This window comes from Mercenaria mercenaria, chromosome 1 (assembly GCF_021730395.1).
Source record: "Mercenaria mercenaria strain notata chromosome 1, MADL_Memer_1, whole genome shotgun sequence".
NCBI lineage: Eukaryota > Metazoa > Mollusca > Bivalvia > Venerida > Veneridae > Mercenaria > Mercenaria mercenaria.
In genome coordinates this window covers 48,934,251-48,954,444 of record NC_069361.1, presented here as the reverse complement: position 1 = coordinate 48,954,444, position 20,194 = coordinate 48,934,251, and the positions used below count along the sequence as shown (strand labels likewise).

Here is a 20,194-nt window from a genome sequence, read left to right as displayed (position 1 = left end):
AGACGAAAATAAACGATCTGGAGCGTAGCCGGGAGTATGATTCGTCAAGTATTTAAAGTTCTGCGCGTTACGGAGTATAGCCGCAGAACATATGTCTTAACGTTGTGTAGCACAACTATTTGTGCGAATCACTGATGTGTTGGATCACGTGATCAGTGATTGGTCAAGTGGTACGTGGCGGGAATTAGTACGGGTAACGCGGTTGTTTGTCAGTTCTACGCTTGGCTTCGATTGTTTCACTTCTACTTTTGAGCAACGGTCAACCTTACGATGGATAGGGAAGAAATGTCAAATTTCGTCGAAGGAAAAGTGAAAGATGTTATACAGTCGAATAACAGGGAGCTTCTGAGCAGTATCAGCAACATGATAGCTAAGATAAGGGACAAGTCTTCTTCTGCTATTTCTGTTTTAGATGTTCCAAAATTTAAACGTAAAAGTAATGAGGAACAATTTAAATTAAATGCCAAAGTTATACAAAAGATAGAAGGTGCGCATTCAGCCGTGGAATCAGAGGATTTATCGTCTGCTAAAGAGGCTATTATTCAAGGTAAATTTTTACGATATGCACTTATCCGTGATAACCTGATTTATGTAGGTCATAACGGTTCATGTTTTCACAGGATATACATTAAGAAAACGGATAATGTTTGCGTCTGTTTACATCAATATGGTAAAAATTGACAAAAAGTGTTATTTTTTCAGCCAGAGACATGTTGAAGCACCGACAAAAATTAGTGCTTCTGGCCGATACGTCGGATTTGGGTTGGAGATTGGTCAGCGAATACGAGGCAAATCCCATCGCTAGCGATAGCGACGACGAAAAACGTATTTATAAGGCGGAGGCTCGTGCCAGCAGGAAGGCTAAGGCAGACAAGACCAAAAAACCCAGAAAAAACAACTGGCCATACAAGCGTCCAGAGGCATCGGGATCTGCGCAGGCGTCACAGGGCATCAGACAGCGTCCCGGATTGTGTTTTTCATGTGGAAAGGCGGGTCACTGGAAAAATGAATGTACACAGAACAGTTCTTACCAGAACAATAAGTTAAGTAGTAAAAATGAAACATTATTTAAGGCCGAGAAAAAAGGCAGTGACCAGATGTCGGATAAAGGTATAGTAAATTCTATTTCACCTGTAGGCCGATTAAGGCAGAATAAAGACAAATGGTGTAGGTTGTCCAATAATCAATATATTTTAGACGTTGTTGAAAACGGATATAAATTGCCGTTTAAGAACATACCAGAAAGTGCGCACTTGAAAAACAATAGATCCGCACTTGAAAACAAAACGTTTGTTAGAACGGAGATAAAGTCTTTGTTAGAAAAGAGGGTAATATCGGAAGTATTAGAAAAACCAATTGTGATAAATCCACTCACAGTTGCTTATAACAAGGCTGGAAAGCCCAGACTGGTGTTAGATTGTAGGCATGTAAATCCTTGTTTGCATATGTTTAAGATAAAATTTGAAGACATAAACACAGCAGAGAGTTTGTTTGACCTTAATACGTTTGTTTATACTTTCGACTTAAAGAGTGCTTATCACCACATAGATATTTTTCCTGAACATACTACGTATTTGGGATTTTCCTGGATTGATGACGGAGTTGTAAGATATTATGTGTATAATTCATTACCATTTGGAATTGCTTCCGCAGTGCATATCTTTACGAAAACTCTAAGAGTGTTGATTAAACACTGGAGATCATTAGGACACAGGGTAATTATGTTTTTGGATGATGGAGTAGGGGGACATGCTGAATTTAAAAAGGCCATGTCGTCTAGTAATTTCATACACAATTCTTTGATAGATCTGGGGTTTTTACTTGCGGAAGAAAAATGTTGTTGGAACCCTTCACAAATAGTATGCTGGTTAGGCCATATTTTGAATTATAGATCTAACTGTATGTTTATTTCGGAAGAAAGAATTCTTCGATTAGAAATGTCACTAAAGTCAGTTCTATTTCAATTGTCAAAAGACAAGTTAGACTTGATACATGTAAAATGTTTAGCAGCAGTTGTAGGCCAAATAATTTCCCTACAAAGTGTGGTAGGTAGAATAGTCTGCCGGAAGACCAGAGATTTATACAAATGTATTATAGGGCGTGCAAGCTGGAACGCACCTGTTAAGGTAAGCGAAAAGGCTCCGGCTGAGCTACAGTTTTGGCTAGAAAATGCAAGAAAATTGAACAAAAAAGGTAAGCGATTGAAGCAGTTATTTTCTGCAAGTTTAAGTATGGCAACGGACGCTAGCGCCGTTGGATACGGTGGATACGTGAGAAAAGACGAAAAGTCATATGCATATTATAGTAGTTTGTCCAAGGAAAAGACATTTATTAACCAGTCCTCAGGTGTTGAAATAAATGAAAAGGTGACTGGGTTCCCGGAAGTGAACCATGAGGAAATGTTCCAAGGTATGTGTAGCAAGTTTCCACCGGAAGTAGAATATACACAGTTTTTGCTCCCGGATGTGAGCAAAATGTTTCGACAAACATAGAACAAGGTTCTACAAAGGAGAACTGTGGTAGTTTGTCTGAGGAAATGTCAATTTTTGATCAGTACTCACTTGTTCCGTTACATGAAAAGATAACGTATTACGAAACCGGGTTCCCGGAAGTGAACCACGGGGAAATGTTTCAAGGTATGTGTAAAGGTAGCAAGTTTCCACCGGAAGTGGAATATCTCACCGGTTTTGCTCCCGGATGTAAGCAAAATATTTTGATAAATGATGAACAAGGTTCTATGAATAAGACTCCCGGAAGTGGGTCTAGTGGTCTGGTGCTCCCGGAAGTGAGCGCATTGTACAGTAAACACATGTCTTTTACTTTTAGCAGTACAGAGGTACATGGGTCTTGGACAGAAGTAGAAAGAGAAAGAAGTTCAACATGGCGCGAACTTGAGGCTCTTCATCGAGTTTTAAGAAGTAACATTAATATATTAGTGAATAATCATGCTTTTATAAATATATAATCTAGATAATGTAGTCACAAATCCGACACGGGTCACGGCGACCTCATCTACACTAATAGATCCAATTCTAGTTTCTGATGATTTATCGTGTCTACACAGTGACGTTTTTACAGTTCCTGACAATATCAGTGATCATAAAGCGACTTGTGCATTTTTCAAAGCCCCGTTTTCTTCTCAAATGTCCAATAAAAGGAAAGTATGGTTATACAATAGAGCCGACTTTCAGTCCCTAAATAACTATATTGCAAATGCTGATTGGTCGTTTCTTAACTCTATTAACGTTAATGATGGTGCAGTTTTATTTACTGAAAAACTATTAGATTATATGAAAAAGTGTATACCATATAAAGAAGTCACTATCAGACCATACGACAAACCATGGTATGATTCAACCATAAGACTGTATTCTCGCAAACGTGATAGACAAAAATCCATTGCAATTTCTACTCATAATACAAACCATTGGAATACTTATAAAAAATTAAGAAACAAAGTAAACAATTTAAAAAAAACATGCCAGAGAAAAATTTTATGTTAATTTGGAGGACAGCCTTGTCGATTTGAATACAAACAGTCAGAAACAATATTGGAAGCTTCTGCGTAGTTTTCTTAAAACTAAAAATTTTTCAGAAGTTATCCCCCCTTTGAAAACTTGTAATTCTGACGGCACAGAAACGTACCACTTCTCTGACTCTGAAAAAGCTAATTGTCTAAATGAATACTTTGCATCAATATCACACCTTGATGACGTTGATGAAGTGCCATCGTATATGCCCGACTATACAGATGCTAGTTTATCTACTATAGAAATACAAGAATCAGAAATTCAGGACATAATTAAAATCTTAGATATTAATAAAGCGGTCGGTGAAGACCTAATTAGTCATAAAGTATTGAAAAATATTTGCAAAACAATTTCCAAACCTTTGTACATTATTCAATAGGTCTTTGTCAGAATGTGTTTTTCCTGAAATTTGGAAATCAGCAATTGTAATGCCACTTTTTAAGAAAGGAGATAAAAAATTGACTTCTAATTATCGTCCTATTTCACTTTTAAGTTGTCTAGGAAAACTTATGGAAAGAATTCTACACAAACACATGTATAACCATTTGGTAGCTAATCAACTTATTTACTCTAAACAATCCGGCTTTTTGAAAGGACATTCTACGGTTTATCAATTATTAGATATGTACCATCAAATTGTTCAATCTCTAGATACCAAAACTTATACTTGTATTGTATTTTGTGACATCTCTAAGGCCTTTGATAGAGTTTGGCACAAAGGTCTCCTTTATAAACTACAACTAAATGGTATCAAAGGAAATTTGTTAAAATGGACCAAGAGTTATCTTGAAAACAGAAACCAGAAAGTTTTTGTTGGCTCTTCTTTATCTGAACCTCTCAGCGTCAATGCCGGGGTGCCCAAGGCTCAGTCCTTGGGCCCCTTTTCTTTCTAGTATATGTTAATGACATCATTGAGAATTTGTTATGTATTGCACGTCTTTTTGCGGATGACACTTCTTTAGCATGTACTACATCTTCTTTGACTGATCTTGAAGGAATTGTTAACCATGATCTTGCCATGATAAATGCATGGTCTAAAAAATGGCTTGTAGATTTTAATCCGAATAAAACAGAAGCAATGTTTTTTACTTTACAACAAAATATCAACAAACCAATTTTGACATTTGATAACGTACCTGTTAGATTTGTTGAACGACATAAACACTTAGGTTTAACACTAAGTTCAAATGGAAAATGGCATGACCACATTGACCAAATAACTACATCAGCTTCAAAATTGTTAGGCATGATGAGAAAATTAAAGTATACTCTTAATAGACAGACTCTTTATCAAATATATACATCTTTCTTAAGACCTGTTTTAGAATATGCTTCTGTAGTGTGGGACGGCTGTACTCAGTACGAAAAAGAAACACTAGAAAAAATTCAACATGAAGCAGCCCGTATTGTAACTGGACTTACCCGGTCTGTCTCAATTCAAAATTTATATCAGGAAATTAACTGGCTCTCACTATCTGACAGACGATTATATCAAAAACTTTTAATCACATTTAGAATTCGCAACGGTGATGCGCCCGAGTATTTGAATAATATTTTTCCAAACATTGTCAACAATTCTACACATTACAACTTAAGAAACGCTGAAAATTTTATAATCCTCAGTCGAAGAACTCAAATATTTTCTAATTCCTTTGTGCCTTCTGCTATTGATATTTGGAACAATTTGAGTCCTGAAATAAGAGCCACAAACACCTTATCAAGTTTTAAAAGATTGTTAAAAAATACCGTTTTTCCAACTACAGAAACTCCAAAATGGTATCTTGTAGGAGAAAGAAAATTTTCTATAATTCATGCAAGGCTTAGAAACGCGTGCAGTAATTTGAATTTTCATTTATTTTGCAACCATCTGTCTCAGGACTCAATCTGTTCTTGTGGAGAAGATATTGAAGACGTTAAACATTTTCTTTTCACTTGTACGAAATATACAAATCAAAGGATTAAACTTTTCCACGATCTAAGGCAATTTCATCCTTTAAATACCTAACTTCTTTTAGTTGGTAATTCCGAATTGTCATATGAAGACAACTGCAAAATATTCTGCTCAGTCCAACATTACATAAAATCAACCAAACGCTTTTGAGACTCACCATATTTAGCAGGCAATATTATTCAATTTATTCATATATAATTATATAAGTTTATTATTGACAAGACCCCAGTTGTTTCTTTTTTATGTTCTTTTTCCCCAAATGTAGTACATGTTAATGCAATTGAATTGCATCTTCTTTTTTTTGTACTCTTACATCTTTTTGTACACTGACTAGTCACAAATATGTTTGTCTATATAAGTCACATGTACTCGTTTCTCCTTTTTAAAGTTATTTTTCCCTAATGTAGTACATGTTAATGCAAATTAATTGCATCATTTTTACTCTTACATCTATCTATACATTGACACTAGTCACAAATGTGATTGCTTTTATAAGTACACATGTACTTGTACCCCATACTTATTTCAACTCTTTTTTTTTCTTTCCATTTTTTTGTAGCTATTATATTGTAATTTTATTATTTACCACACATGTACCTGATTAGTTGTCATTGTTGTAAATTAAATATGTAAATATTTGCATTAGGGAAGACCCGTTACTAATGTTGCTAGAACTTGTGGGTCGACCCTTTTGCCTATTATATGTACAATTGACGTAGTTATCTGTTTATATATGTATATATTGGCAATAAAATATGTTTAAACTAATAATCATGTCATTTTCCTTACAGACAATAAGAATGTGAAATTTATTTTGAATTCCGGCAGCTATGTTGACGATTTGCATGAAATCTGTCTTAAAATTCACGAAGTGTGCGACATAAATAGCATACAGTTTGTTGTAATTTGGATACCAAGGTGTAGGAACGCAGAAGCAGATTATCTGAGTAGGTGTCTTGATTGTGACGATTGGTCTGTAAATGAGGTCATATTTAAACACTTGAATAAGAAGTGGGGACCTTTTACAGTCGACAGGTTTGCCACACATTATAATAGCAAATGTGACAGATTTAATTCAAGATGGTGGGTACCTGGTACAGAAGCAGTTGATTGTTTTACACAAATATGGACCGGGGAGAATAATTGGTTGGTACCACCACCAAATTTAGTCGTTCAGTGTTTGAATAAGTTAAAACACGATAAATGCTTAGGAACTTTGGTTATTCCTGAATGGAAATCTGCGCCATTTTGGCCATTGTTAATTGATGAAAAGGGTAATTTCAGTTGCATTGTGAAAGAAAGTTACGTTTTTCCTTCTACAGGTGCTGTCACAAGGGGAAAAGGGAACAACGGAGTGTTTAATATAGAACCTTTTAGTTTCAGAATGCTAGCATTGAAGTGCAGCTGGTAAACATCTTCAACATTATGAGATTTATTGAACATGTACGATCGAATTTTGACCTCATGTATGTCTTTCAGGTACTGGCTTGAGGCAAACACTAAAAAGAAAGTTTGACGAGGCTGGCGTTCAGATAAATAACGAAGAACAATGTATAGACAGAATGGCTACACATATTTTGAGCTCTAGAGCTGATAGCACTGTAAATAAATATGCTCATCAAGTGAAAACTTTTAAAGATTTCTGTATTTCGAAGGGATTTCCCTGTGATCCAGCACATTCCATTCACGTCGCCATGTATTTATCGAACTTAATAGACAGTGGAAAATCGGACAGCGTAATTATGGCAGCTTTTTATGGAATTAAATGGTACCATAGTATTAACGACTTCCAGGATCCAACGGAGAACGTAGTGGTGAAATCTATGCTAGAATGTGCAAAACGGTTGAACTCTAAACCCACAACGAAAAAGGATGTAATTACTACAGAACATTTAATAGAGCTTTGTAATATGTTTTCAGAATCTACGGATGTTATCGTACTCCGCGATCTGACAATGATTTTGTTAAGTTAAACAGGTTTTTTGCGTTTTGATGAAGTTAGTGAACTACGTTGTAGTGATATTGATATCAAGGACAGATACATATCTTTGTTAATTAAGAAAAGTAAAACTGACATATACAGGGGTGGTAAAGAAGTACTTATTTCTAGCGGTGAAACGTCGGCTTGTCCAGTTGCTATGTTGCAAAGATATTTACATTGTTCAAGTATGCATTTAAAATCAGACTCATATCTTTTTAGACCTGCATGCAGGTCCGGCCACAAATGTTTTTTAAAGATAAAAAGCTTAGTTACACTCGGTCAAAAGAATGTATTTTGTCTAAGTTAAAGCTAGTTGCGCCTAATTTGCGTTTAGGAACACATTCGTTGAGAGCTAGTGGTGCCACCACTGCCGCCAATGCTGAAGGCGTTTCAGATAGATGTCTAAAGCAACACGGTCGCTGGAAGTCTGATTTGGCCAAAGATGGTTACATAGATGATTCATTAGAGAAAAAGCTTTTTATTACAAAACAGTTAAAGTTATGAGTACATATATTGTTTAAGGAAAATTCGAATTTGAATGACATAGGCTTTAACATTTGTATTAGTTCTATCGCAAGTCTTGCCCATTGCAAAACAGAGTTTGTGTTTTGTGCGTAGTTATGTTAAGACTTTAAAGTTCTGCGCGTTACGGAGTATAGCCGCAGAACATATGTCTTAACGTTGTGTAGCACAACTATTTGTGCGAATCACTGATGTGTTGGATCACGTGATCAGTGATTGGTCAAGTGGTACGTGGCGGGAATTAGTACGGGTAACGCGGTTGTTTGTCAGTTCTACGCTTGGCTTCGATTATTTCACTTCTACTTTATTCAAATTCGAATTTTTGTTAGATTATAATGAAAACTTTGATTTTGTAAACTCTATGTAGTTTATAATCTGGTTTGATAAAGTTGATATACTTTTTGTAGAAAGTTGAACAATTCTCAAGACATAATGAATAATTTGTCTAGTTTAAAGAAAGGCTATTACTTTTTATTATTTTATACTACCAAGATACAGTAGGTACAGTTTTCCAGAGTTTTTTACATTCCCAGTTCGGGAATGATTTTTTAATCTTTGGTTTTTAATCTGGCCTATTGTATCTAGGTTGACGGCTGTACTGTACAGTCAGTGTGTACACAAGATGATTATCTGACAATGTTATTTGTATGAAGCTGATATGCATATTGTATGCTATTTGATTTTGTTTATAAAGAATATGATCATATATTCATGTACATAAAATGCTCAAAATAAAACAATCGCAAGTCTTGCCCATTGCAAAACAGAGTTTGTGTTTTGTGCGTAGTTATGTTAAGACTGGCAGATATAGAAAAGAAACAAAAAGAAATCGATTCTTTGCTGTCAAAACTAAAAGTCCTAGAGCACCAACAAACAGAGCAGGAGCGATCTATGAAAGCGGATATTATGGACCTAAAATGTCGAAATATGCGGGATAACCTGCTCTTCTTTGGGATACCGGAAGTGAAAGGCGAAAGCGATTCAGATTGTGTGGAGAAAGTGCTTGACTTAATCGAAAATAAATTGGAAACAGAAAACGCAAAATCAAGCATTAAGTTGCACCGTGCTCATAGAATTGGGAAATTTGATAACGCCAAAACACGTCCGATCGTGACGAAATTTGTATACTATCCTGAGAGAGAGAGAAGGTACGACTTAGTGCTAATAAACTGGAAAGGCCTTATGGCATAAGTCAGCAATTTCCCCAGGAAGTCATGTCCAGTAGACGGCGGTTAATTCCTATCATGTTGGAAGCCGCCAGGAAACAGGGAAAGGAGGCATATATAAAGGTGGATAAACTTTATATTGACGGTCGTTTGCACAGGGAGAGCGAGGGTGGTAGCGTGAAGTAGGACGGCGGATGGAGTGACCTTAAGTGCTTATCATGGAATATCGAGGGGCTGTCACAGCAAAAGCGATCATGCACTGATTTTACTGATTTCATTGGAAATTACGATCTTATATTCTTGAGTGAAACATGGACGGGAAAAACATATAAAGTGGATTTAAATGGATATAAGTGTTTTCATTCTTATCGGAAATACCAAAATAGGCGCGCGAAAAGAAGTAGTGGTGGATTAATTGTTTATGTGAAGAAATCAGTTAGTAAGGGAGTTAAACTGGTGAGAAATGTCGTAGATTGTATACTGTGGTTTAAACTTGATAAATCTTACTTTAATAATCAAGAAGACATATATTTATGTTCAACCTATATTGGACCTGAAAACTCACCTATTTATCAAGTGTACGATTTTGACGTTTTCACTTAAATTGAGTCAGATATACGGTACTTCCAAGAAAGAGGCCAGGTATACTGTTTTGGAGAAATGAATGCTCGGACTGGGTCAAAGTGTGATTTTATAGAATATGATAAACCGTTACATGATCACTATTGCTTAGATTGCGACTCGTATTTACCGCGGGCAACGACGGATAGCGGGACTAATCGGTTCGGAGATTTATTGCTTGATATTTGTAAATCGTTAAATTTACGTATTGTAAATGGTCGCGTATGAAACGATGCTAACCTTGGTAAACATACTTGTTATACGCATAACGGCCAGAGTACAGTTGATTATCTTATTACCGAAAAAGCTAATTTTTGTAATATAACGGGTTTTAGCATTCATGATTTTACTATTCATTCTAATCATGCACCGATTGATTTTTCATTAAAGATAGGTACATTATTGCCTGATAATATAGTTCGCGAACGTTTGTACTATAAATGGGATCCAGATTGTAAAATTGCGTTTATAAATGATATTTCGCGCGATATTGAAATGCTTTGCAATGATTTAAATGCATGCAAAGAAAGTGATCAACATGTACATATTTTTTCAAATGATAGGTCATCAGGTTTTCGAAATAAATGGTTTAATGACGAGTGTAGGGAAAAACGTAACAGCTATAAAATGCACTTGCCCAGTTTAATTTGAATAAAACAGGTGAAAATAAGAGAATATTGTTTGATAGGAAATTTGACTATAAGTATTGTTGCAGAATTACAAAGAAAAAATATAATAGGCAAATGGGCCTGAAAATGAATGATCTGAAACGAAAAAATCCTCGTGAATTTTGGAAAATATTTAAGCAAAAGAAAACCATTGAAATGGCTGATGATGTTGATATATCAGAATTTTACAATCATTTTCAAAAATTATCGGCTGAATTTCAGATAGAAGACGATATTGAACGTCAAGATTTTTTGAATGAATTTGACAGTAATGAAATTATTGATCCAATTTTTGAGGAGTTAGACTCCCCTTTTACTGTTAATGAAATAAGACGTGCTGTCAAACTATTGGGCACAAATAAAGCTTGTTCATTAGATAATATTATGTATGAATACTTCAAAGAAGGCATTGATGTGTTAGATAGGCCATTAGAGATTTTTTAAAATATATTTTAAGCAAGCAGTGTTTTCCTAGATCATGGTCAAAGGGTGGAATAGTACCCGTATATAAAAAGGGAGATAACCAGGACCCTAATAATTATAGAGGGATTACTCTGGTTAGTTGTTTTGCCAAATTATTTACCGTTGTCTTGAATGAAAGATTAAACAAGAGCTGTCTCCATAGGATGACACATGCCCCCGATGGCACTTTAAATGAATAGTTATGGCCGATGTTCGAGTTTAGGACCTTTGACCTACGGAGCTGGGTCTTGCGCGCGACACGTCGTCTTACTGTGTCACACATTTATGCGTAGTTACTTTAAAATCCATGCATGAATGACAAAGATATGGACCGGACACGCCCATTAATGCACTATCATGAAAAAAGACATTTAACATCTAAGTGTGACCTTGACCTTTGAGCTACGGACCTGGGTCTTGCGCATGACACGTCGTCTTACTGTAAAATAATCAAGGTTAGACAGTACACCAGCTACACACCTGTCAAGCTGATATTGTTGATGCATTTATCTAATTGTTATTATATCACATCCTCACGTTTTGTACATCAAATTGTCAGACAATACATATAACCGATGTTATGATATACTAGTAGCTATATAATAGAGCTACAGATATTTAGATGAGCAGAAGTGGTCAGAAGGGCTTAGAAGTCCGGCTGGACTTAGACCTAGGAATGGGTCTCGTAGATATTAAGTTAGGTTTTAAATATGACACTTGTTAAGACTTAAGAAGTTACGAAATAAATTATGAAAGTATGTACGAAATATTCCACTGTGCAAATAAACATCAAAAATGTATAGACTCGTGTCGTGTTCGTGTTTGTGTTGTGTTACGTTACACAACTTCTATATAAATTTTTGGAGCCGCAGACAGGATGTCGAATTTCAAGATGGGTTGTTGCGACATTACGAAGCGAAGTACTACTGCCAACGACGACACGCTGCCAAGACGAAAGGAGAGAAACTGTGAGTTGCCATTTTACCTATCTTCTAGTGCAATTTTGCAAGCTAGTCTTTTTTTTTTTATTAAATTTTTGTTTCTATTTTTGAACAAAATTTCAAGGTAAATTTATTTTTGATTAGTTGTTAGACATGAAAAGAAAATACAAAATTATAAAGGATAAAACCTAACTCATAATATACAAAATTCTTAAAAAAAGTAAAATAATAGAAAAAAACAACGTAAAAACAATAAGGAACAATGCATTGAGGAAAATACTCAAGAGACTGAATTAAGAAATACAAATGTGAAAATATTTATTTTTCGAAAATGTTACTTGTCATATTATGTTTATTTTACTTGTTCCATATGATATTTGTTTCCCTTATGGCCACATTTAAACAGTTTTGAGCATTCTCGCATTGACAAATTGTTTAAATGAAGGAAAATAGATTGTCCTATGAAACTTGTGTATAGTCATAAATATGCGCAAAATGAGTTGTAAATAGTTTCTGTTGAGGTTATGGGTAATATTTCATCACGAATATATGTGAAAATACAAGGAACGGCTGAAAACTAGTTAAATACGTGGAATTCGTGTTTAAGATGTTTTATGCATGATAATGCATTGTTGGGTTAAATTGTCATTGCTGAATAAATGTGTACATGGTTATCTTTCTAACCATATGGTTACTTCAGGTCTCAGTAAATTATAAGGTTGGTCTGTTGTGCTGGAAATATTTTGAAGCCTGATATGGCACAAGAATATGTTTATTACGTAAAAATGACTTGATATTGTCGCTGGAACATGTGGATTCCAGTAAGGTCGAATTTATATATATTGTGAGATACTAGGTGTTACTTGATATTGTGTTTGTGAGACTGGAAGTTGTTATCCCAGTTGTTTTGTAAGATGTATACTATTATACAGACACAGATACTGTCTTCCGAAATATTTAATCGGAGTCTTACTATCATAGCGTGAAATAGATGCATATATTGCATTATGAGGTACATGTGTGTACCGGATATTTTAAGCGCAATAGCTTTTTGTTTTATGAGACCTGATGTAGTATTTTTGTCAAAGAGTTGCAAAAACAGTCGAACGTGCTGTTACTTTTAGGTTACCTTTCATGGTTTTTAAGCAGGGTATTTTGCCGGAAAATTTATATTTTTCTCGCGGACGACATAATATTTCTGTTGAATCATCTAGAAAGGTTACATTGTGTAAATATAATCATGGAAGAAATTATTATCAGTTATTCTGTTATATATTGGTGTTGGTTTTATATGTATTTCTGTTTGTTTTTAGGTGTTACTAGGCGCTTTGTTTTGTAGATTTTTTATAGCTTTCTTATGCATTCTTAAATATAATATATTAGTAATTTTCATTTTAGAACATATTTTGCTTTTTGTAAGGAACATATTTTGGCTGATATCTTTTTTTTTTTTTGAATAATGTAAAACGTAGGACATAGCTTGCAAAACAAAGTACAAAGAAGTAAGGTTTTCGGTAACATTACGGTTTATTCGAAGTACAGATACCACTTATGAAAAGAAAGTACGAACGAACTGCCTTGAATAAAATACGAACTGTCCGAAATAAAATACCAACAAACTGTCAAATTAACATGGGAAAAAGTGTATTCCAAGTCAACATTATAAGTCTTGTCGTATTGTGGACTGTCATTATATAATAGCCAAAGGGAGACTAATTACGTGTAACGGTTACATATTGGGAAGTACCTGTCAAAGCAAAATGATGACATTTGCATTTTGTATTATGACAATTTGTAAACATGCAGACTTGATTTTATCTGTCATAAATGACATATTGGACATGACTTTAATACAACAGTAATATTATAACTTGGAGAACTCTAGAAAATGCATCTGAAATATTGAACATTTCGTTAATGAAACAATAATATTATAACTTGGAGAACTCTAGATAATTTCAGAAGTTAGCAAATGAAATTAGATGGATGAACATCATAAACTTGGATAGTGCGGTACAGCGTTACGGCCTATGACGGGAGATTTTTAGCTACTGAGACTGATGGTGATGCGTTACGCTGTAAAAGAATGTCGGAACCAAAGGACAAATGTGTAGAAAGATGGCGAAACCAAGCGACAATGGCTAAAGTGGACTGCAAGCTGTGAGCCTGTGAAGTTTGGCGAAGAAAATGGTCCAGTTGGGAAATTACAGAACACTAAAAAACTAATTATCTTCTCTCTCTTTCTACTTATCAATACACAATTCATACATTTTGGTCATTACATATCGATTAAGATCTGTAGTCAAATATTAAAATATTCGAAAGTAAGATTAATGTGCCGATTAAAATCTTTGTATAAATAAGTGAAATTTAAATACATGTATCATGATAAATTTTTATACACGCAACAATAATAACAAGCAATTTAGCAATGTTACTAAACGACTTTTTATCTTTTTCCTAACTCTTATATAGCATATATTCTAAAAGATGCTCACCTGTGTTTTGCTTTATTTTACAGTAATTGGTTTTGTGAAATATGGATGTAACACGGGTTAAAGAAAAAGTTTTGGAGGAAGAAAGGAGAAGTGCCACTACAAAGGCCGAAATTGAATTAAAAAAGACTTTCTATGAAATGTGAAAATTGTTTAGTTTTAAATACTATTCTCCTTTGTTCTTGTTTATCATTAATTGTATAAATGACTTAAGATTTTTTCTTTAACACTGTTCTTTAATATCATTCCTTCAGATAGTATTCTAATGTTCTTGATCATATTAAATATCATTCTACATGTCATATTGTAAGGCGAGAGATAGTAGTTCAAGTCTAAAAAAATTTAAATTTGTAATTCAAATTTTTTCTTTCGGTGGGTAACGAGTGTAAAATAATCAAGGTTAGACAGTACACCAGCTACACACCTGTCAAGCTGATATTGTTGATGCATTTATCTAATTGTTATTATATCACATCCTCACGTTTTGTACATCAAATTGTCAGACAATACATATAACCGATGTTATGATATACTAGTAGCTATATAATAGAGCTACAGATATTTAGATGAGCAGAAGTGGTCAGAAGGGCTTAGAAGTCCGGCTGGACTTAGACCTAGGAATGGGTCTCGTAGATATTAAGTTAGGTTTTAAATATGACACTTGTTAAGACTTAAGAAGTTACGAAATAAATTATGAAAGTATGTACGAAATATTCCACTGTGCAAATAAACATCAAAAATGTATAGACTCGTGTCGTGTTCGTGTTGTGTTTGTGTACGCTACATTACTGTGGTACACATTCATGCCAAGTTATTTGAAAATCCATCCATCGATGACAAAGATATGGACCGGACACGCCCATCAATGCACTATCCCTTAATGTCTAAGTGTGACCTTGACCTTTGAGGTACGGACCTGAGTCTTGCGCGCGACACGTCGTCTTACTGTGGTACACATTCGTGCCAAGTTATTTAAAAATCCATCCATCGATGACAAAGATATGGACCGGACACGCCCATCAATGCACTATCCCTTAATGTCTAAGTGTGACCTTGACCTTTGAGGTACGGACCTGGGTCTTGCGCGCGACACGTCGTCTTACTGTGGTACACATTCATGCCAAGTTATTTGAAAATCCATCCATCGATGACAAAGATATGGACCGGACACGCCCATCAATGCAATAACCTTTAATGTCTAAGTGTGACCTTGACCTTTGAGCTACGGACCTGGGTCTTGCGCGCGACACGTCGTCTTACTGTAATGCACATTCATGCCAAGTTATTTGAAAATCCATCCATCGATGACAAAGATATGGACCGGACACGAAAAATGCGGACAGACCGACAGACAGACGGTTCAAAAACTATATGCCTCCCTTCGGGGGCATAATAAAAAGTGGGCAGTACAAAATGATATCCTGACTGACGCTCAGTTTGGTTTTAAGGCAAATTATAGTACGATTGATGCAATATTTCTATTAAATTCGTTCATAGAAAAACAATTGAAAAACAAAAAAACGTTTGTATTGCTGCTTTGTAGATCTTAAGAAATGTTTTGATTCCATATATAGAAATGGTTTGTGGTTGAAACTCATAAAAAGTGGTATTAATGGAAAATTATTTAATGTTATTCGATCAATGTACAATGAAGTCCAATTGTGTGTTAAACATTTAAATGTATCATCTGATTTTTTCGACTGTGGCATTGGCTTATTACAAGGGGAGATAATTTCCCCTCTACTTTTTTCTCTTTTCATAAATGATGTAGAATTATTTATGCAGAATAACCCCTCTGCAGGTTTAACGCTGGACCAGTTATCTTATATATTTATTACTATTTGCCGACGATGCAGTTATTTTCTCAGAATCGGCAGAAGGGCTACAACAATCAATGAATAATTTTGAAACATATTGTAAGAAATGGAAACTCGATGTGAATGCACAAAAAACAAAAATTGTAATATTTAGTAAGGGAGGAAGACCAGGAAACAGTGAATATTTTAAATACGGGTCTGATGAAATAGAAGTAGTGAATAGTTTTAATTATCTTGGCTTAGTCTTTACAAGTGGGGGATCTTTTATGAATGCTACGAAAACGCTTGCGGGTAAAGCTCTGAGGGCGATGGGTGCTCTGTTTTCGGGTACCAGGACTTTAGAAATACCCATAAACATTATGTTAAGTTTGTTTGACTCTTACGTAGCCTCAATATTAAATTATTCATGTGAAGTGTGGGTTTTTTTAAAGGCTGAAAACATAGAGCGTGTTCACAGAAAATACTTGAAATCTTTGCTCAATGTTAAAACCTCCACAAGTAATTCAGCATTATATGGAGAACTTGGTATATTCCCGTTATATGTGATAAGGCAACTTAGAATTGTAAAATATTATCTTAGATTACATTTAGACAAAAGTAGTAATTGTTTGCTATCTATTATGTTAAATGATATTAGAATAGAAGCTGAAAATAATTTGCAAGTTATAAATTGGGCCTCAAAAGTTAGGGCTCTATTACAAAAGACAGGTTTTTATGATGTATGGTTGTTCCCAAATTCTGTAAATGCTAAGGTATTTTTACCATTATTTCGATGTAGATTGTTTGACATGTACATAAACGACTGGAGGCAAGACATTTCATTAAAAACATCTTTAACACTTTATAGAGAACTTAAAACAAATTTTGAATTGTCAGAGTATTTAATAAAGATTCAGAATGTAAAGCATAGAAATGTCATTGCTCAAATGCGTTTATCATCACACCAACTAAATATAGAGACTGGAAGACACCGCAATATTCCAAGAAATGAACGCAAATGTATTCTCTGTGAAAAAAATGATATAGAAGATGAGTTTCATTTTATTCTGATATGTCCTGTGTATAATCAATTAAGAAAATATTATATTCCAAGGTATTATTATAAACGACCTAATACGTTAAAGTTCATAGAATTAATGAATGTTACAAGTGTGAAGTTGTTGAATAAAATAGCAGTTTACAGCATTAAAGCATTCAAGCAAAGACATGATTACATGAATTACTTAGCTGACTTATAATCATACAATCGATTGGTAGGCATCCGACAATTGGGATAATGTGAACCATAACATAGATGTACTGGCGTAGTATAATCAATATGAAATGACAAACATACATACAGACGGACAAATGAGTCGAAATGACGGACGGACAGACAGACAGACAGACAGACAGACAGACAGTCAGCCAGACAGGCACACAGACAGACAAACAGATAGACACACAGACAGACACACAGAAATACAGACACACCGACATACAGACAGACAAACACACACACACAGACTCACAGACAGACAGACAGACACACACACACAGACAGAATCACAAACAGGTAGCACACAGACAGTCACACAGAGGCACACAAACAGACACACAGACGCACACAGACAGTCACACAGACATGTAGTTATAATTTTTAGCCAACTTCCAACCATTTGCAGTTGGATGCCTAGCAACCTTTTGGAATGTAACCAATATTTTACGCCTATATTGTGTTGAGTGCAAGCAGACGCAAAAATCAACATTAAAGAGTCGCAATATTTAAATAATATTAGTAAGAGACAAATTCTCTATAGCCTGACAGTATACAAATACAACCTGATAGTATACAAATATGATCTGGACACGTAACTAGCTAAATATGTTAATACTTAAGCCTATGACAAACCTTGAATTTCGTTTCGGTAAGGTTTGTCGTATGTGGGAGTTTATTTTACGTGTCTCCATGTTGATGGTCGGTAGTAATTCTTGCACTTTCATTTCGGTAAGAATTACTCAAGCCTCTCATTACTGAAATTATGATTACAGTTACTATTTAACTGCATTAAGGGTCATTTATAATTGCATTTCAACTCTGGTAAGGCGAATATGAATAATGAAATCAGTATGCATTTGTTTAACCTAGTAATGTATGGGCAGGTTACTTTCAACTTGTGCACTTGACCCCGTTGACCTGTGTAATACGGACCGTCCTATTTTGATAAAAGGGAATTTTTGATATGTTGAACATTTTCAAACTATGATTACAGTTATTTTGAAAAGACGCGTTGATCAAAATTTCTTCATACTTGGCGTATTAAAGTATAATTATGCTGAAGATCTCATCATTTTATGCTACTTAATTTCAGGAAAAGCACGTGCATTAAAATTACCGTTAAAAAATTACCTATCGATAGGTCTGAACTAATCAAATGAAAATTCAGGGTCAAGGGGGTGCGCAAGTTGAAAGATATCGACCTATAATAATGTATTATGGAAAATCTCATTGCTGATATGTGTTATGCACCGGTGATTGCTTGACAAAGATCAAATATAATTGAAGTCACTATGTATGACTAATCTCATCATACAGGATTTAAGAATGATTTTTCACCTCTCATGTTTTTTATTAACAGATCCTATTATATGTTGAGTTAAATTATAAGTAATTTTTTAAGAATGAACTGTTACACGAAATTATACAAAAACCATCTTAATCAATAGAATTAATTAACAAAATATCAGTAAATGAATAAATTACATAAAACATATCAGTATTCAGATTTATTGTATGTGTATATTTGTGTTCATATTATTTCCATAAAATATATATTTTAACCTTCCGCTATAATCATGCATGTTTGTAATGTATATATACTAGTATGACGATGAACGTTTAATGTTCAAGTCTTTCTGTAAATAAACTTCTGTTCTGTTCTGTTATTAACACCTATTAATCTGCAACTTTTTTTTACCCCCGAGAAATTTGAATTTTTTGTCTTATTTATCGACTTAAATGTTAAATTTCATAGGAGAGATTTGACTGGCTTTAACCTACATTTAAGTATAAAAAATTAAATGAAAAATACTTGGACATGAAAATAATGTAACATCTGTCCCTTTTTTTTTGTAACATCCGTTCCCTTATTTTAAAGGCATATAATGAAGACATTTTGTTGTACGTAGTTTAAATTTCTTTTTTGTTTCTTGATTATTTGCATGAACATAATGTTTAAAATCATACTATCTTTTTACACTTTTTTCATCATTAAGGGGGAAAAAATGCCCCCACCTCCTAAAAATGCATTTTTTAATATTTTTTTAATGAGACATTATGACCACAAAAGCAGTTATTTTGATGTATTTTCTCCTGGTTTCGTTAATATAAGTTAAACAATGTTCATTTAGCCTTTGAAATAAAGTAGATATATAATTTATTAGCTGCCATGCTGAGGGGTATGGATGTTACAGACAACTGTTACACATTAGTAATTATTATTTTTTTTTAAACATAGCATATTACTCATGTTTCACCTTTTTTATAATCAGTATGTAAAACTGAATCAGAACCAGTGTTTAATTAAGTTTTGCTTCTTCTATTTAAATAATTAATACGGTGGACGGCTGTTACACATTTCTTTATCACAAACAGAAATTTTTAGGGAAAAATAGATTTTTTTTACCAAAATTTATTCGAAATGTTTAAAAAGCACTTATTACTTGGTGTTTACATATAGTTTGATTGATTGAGACAGAAAAGTTTTCAGTTCATGTTTAGAATTCTTTCATGTGATAAAAATTTAGTATTTTAATAATGGTTTTTAAAAAATAAAAAAAATTGCAGGCATTACGCAGAGCATTTTTTTATTTAAAAAGTTATAGTAATAAAAAAACTGCACTATATATCTTGAAATTATATATATATATCAATGTAAAGGTAATAAAATTTTCTTTTTAAAGTAAAAACAAATGATTTGTTCAATTGGAAAATAGAACTTGCAATTTGAAATTTAAAAAAAACAACAGATGTTAACAAATTAACATAAGGTAAAACTGGG

General features: G+C 34.1%; 1 protein-coding gene across 1 annotated transcript; it reads left to right on the top strand.

Annotated features, from left to right (window-relative positions):
* The first annotated feature begins 270 nt into the window (after positions 1-270).
* Positions 271-7,447, top strand: LOC128557817 (uncharacterized). The gene is made up of 3 exons (XM_053546218.1): positions 271-547; positions 703-1,042; positions 6,961-7,447. Exons 1-3 carry the CDS (start codon positions 271-273, stop codon positions 6,995-6,997), a joined length of 654 nt encoding a protein of 217 aa, XP_053402193.1. The 3' UTR covers positions 6,998-7,447.
* Positions 7,448-20,194: the final 12,747 nt, after the last annotated feature.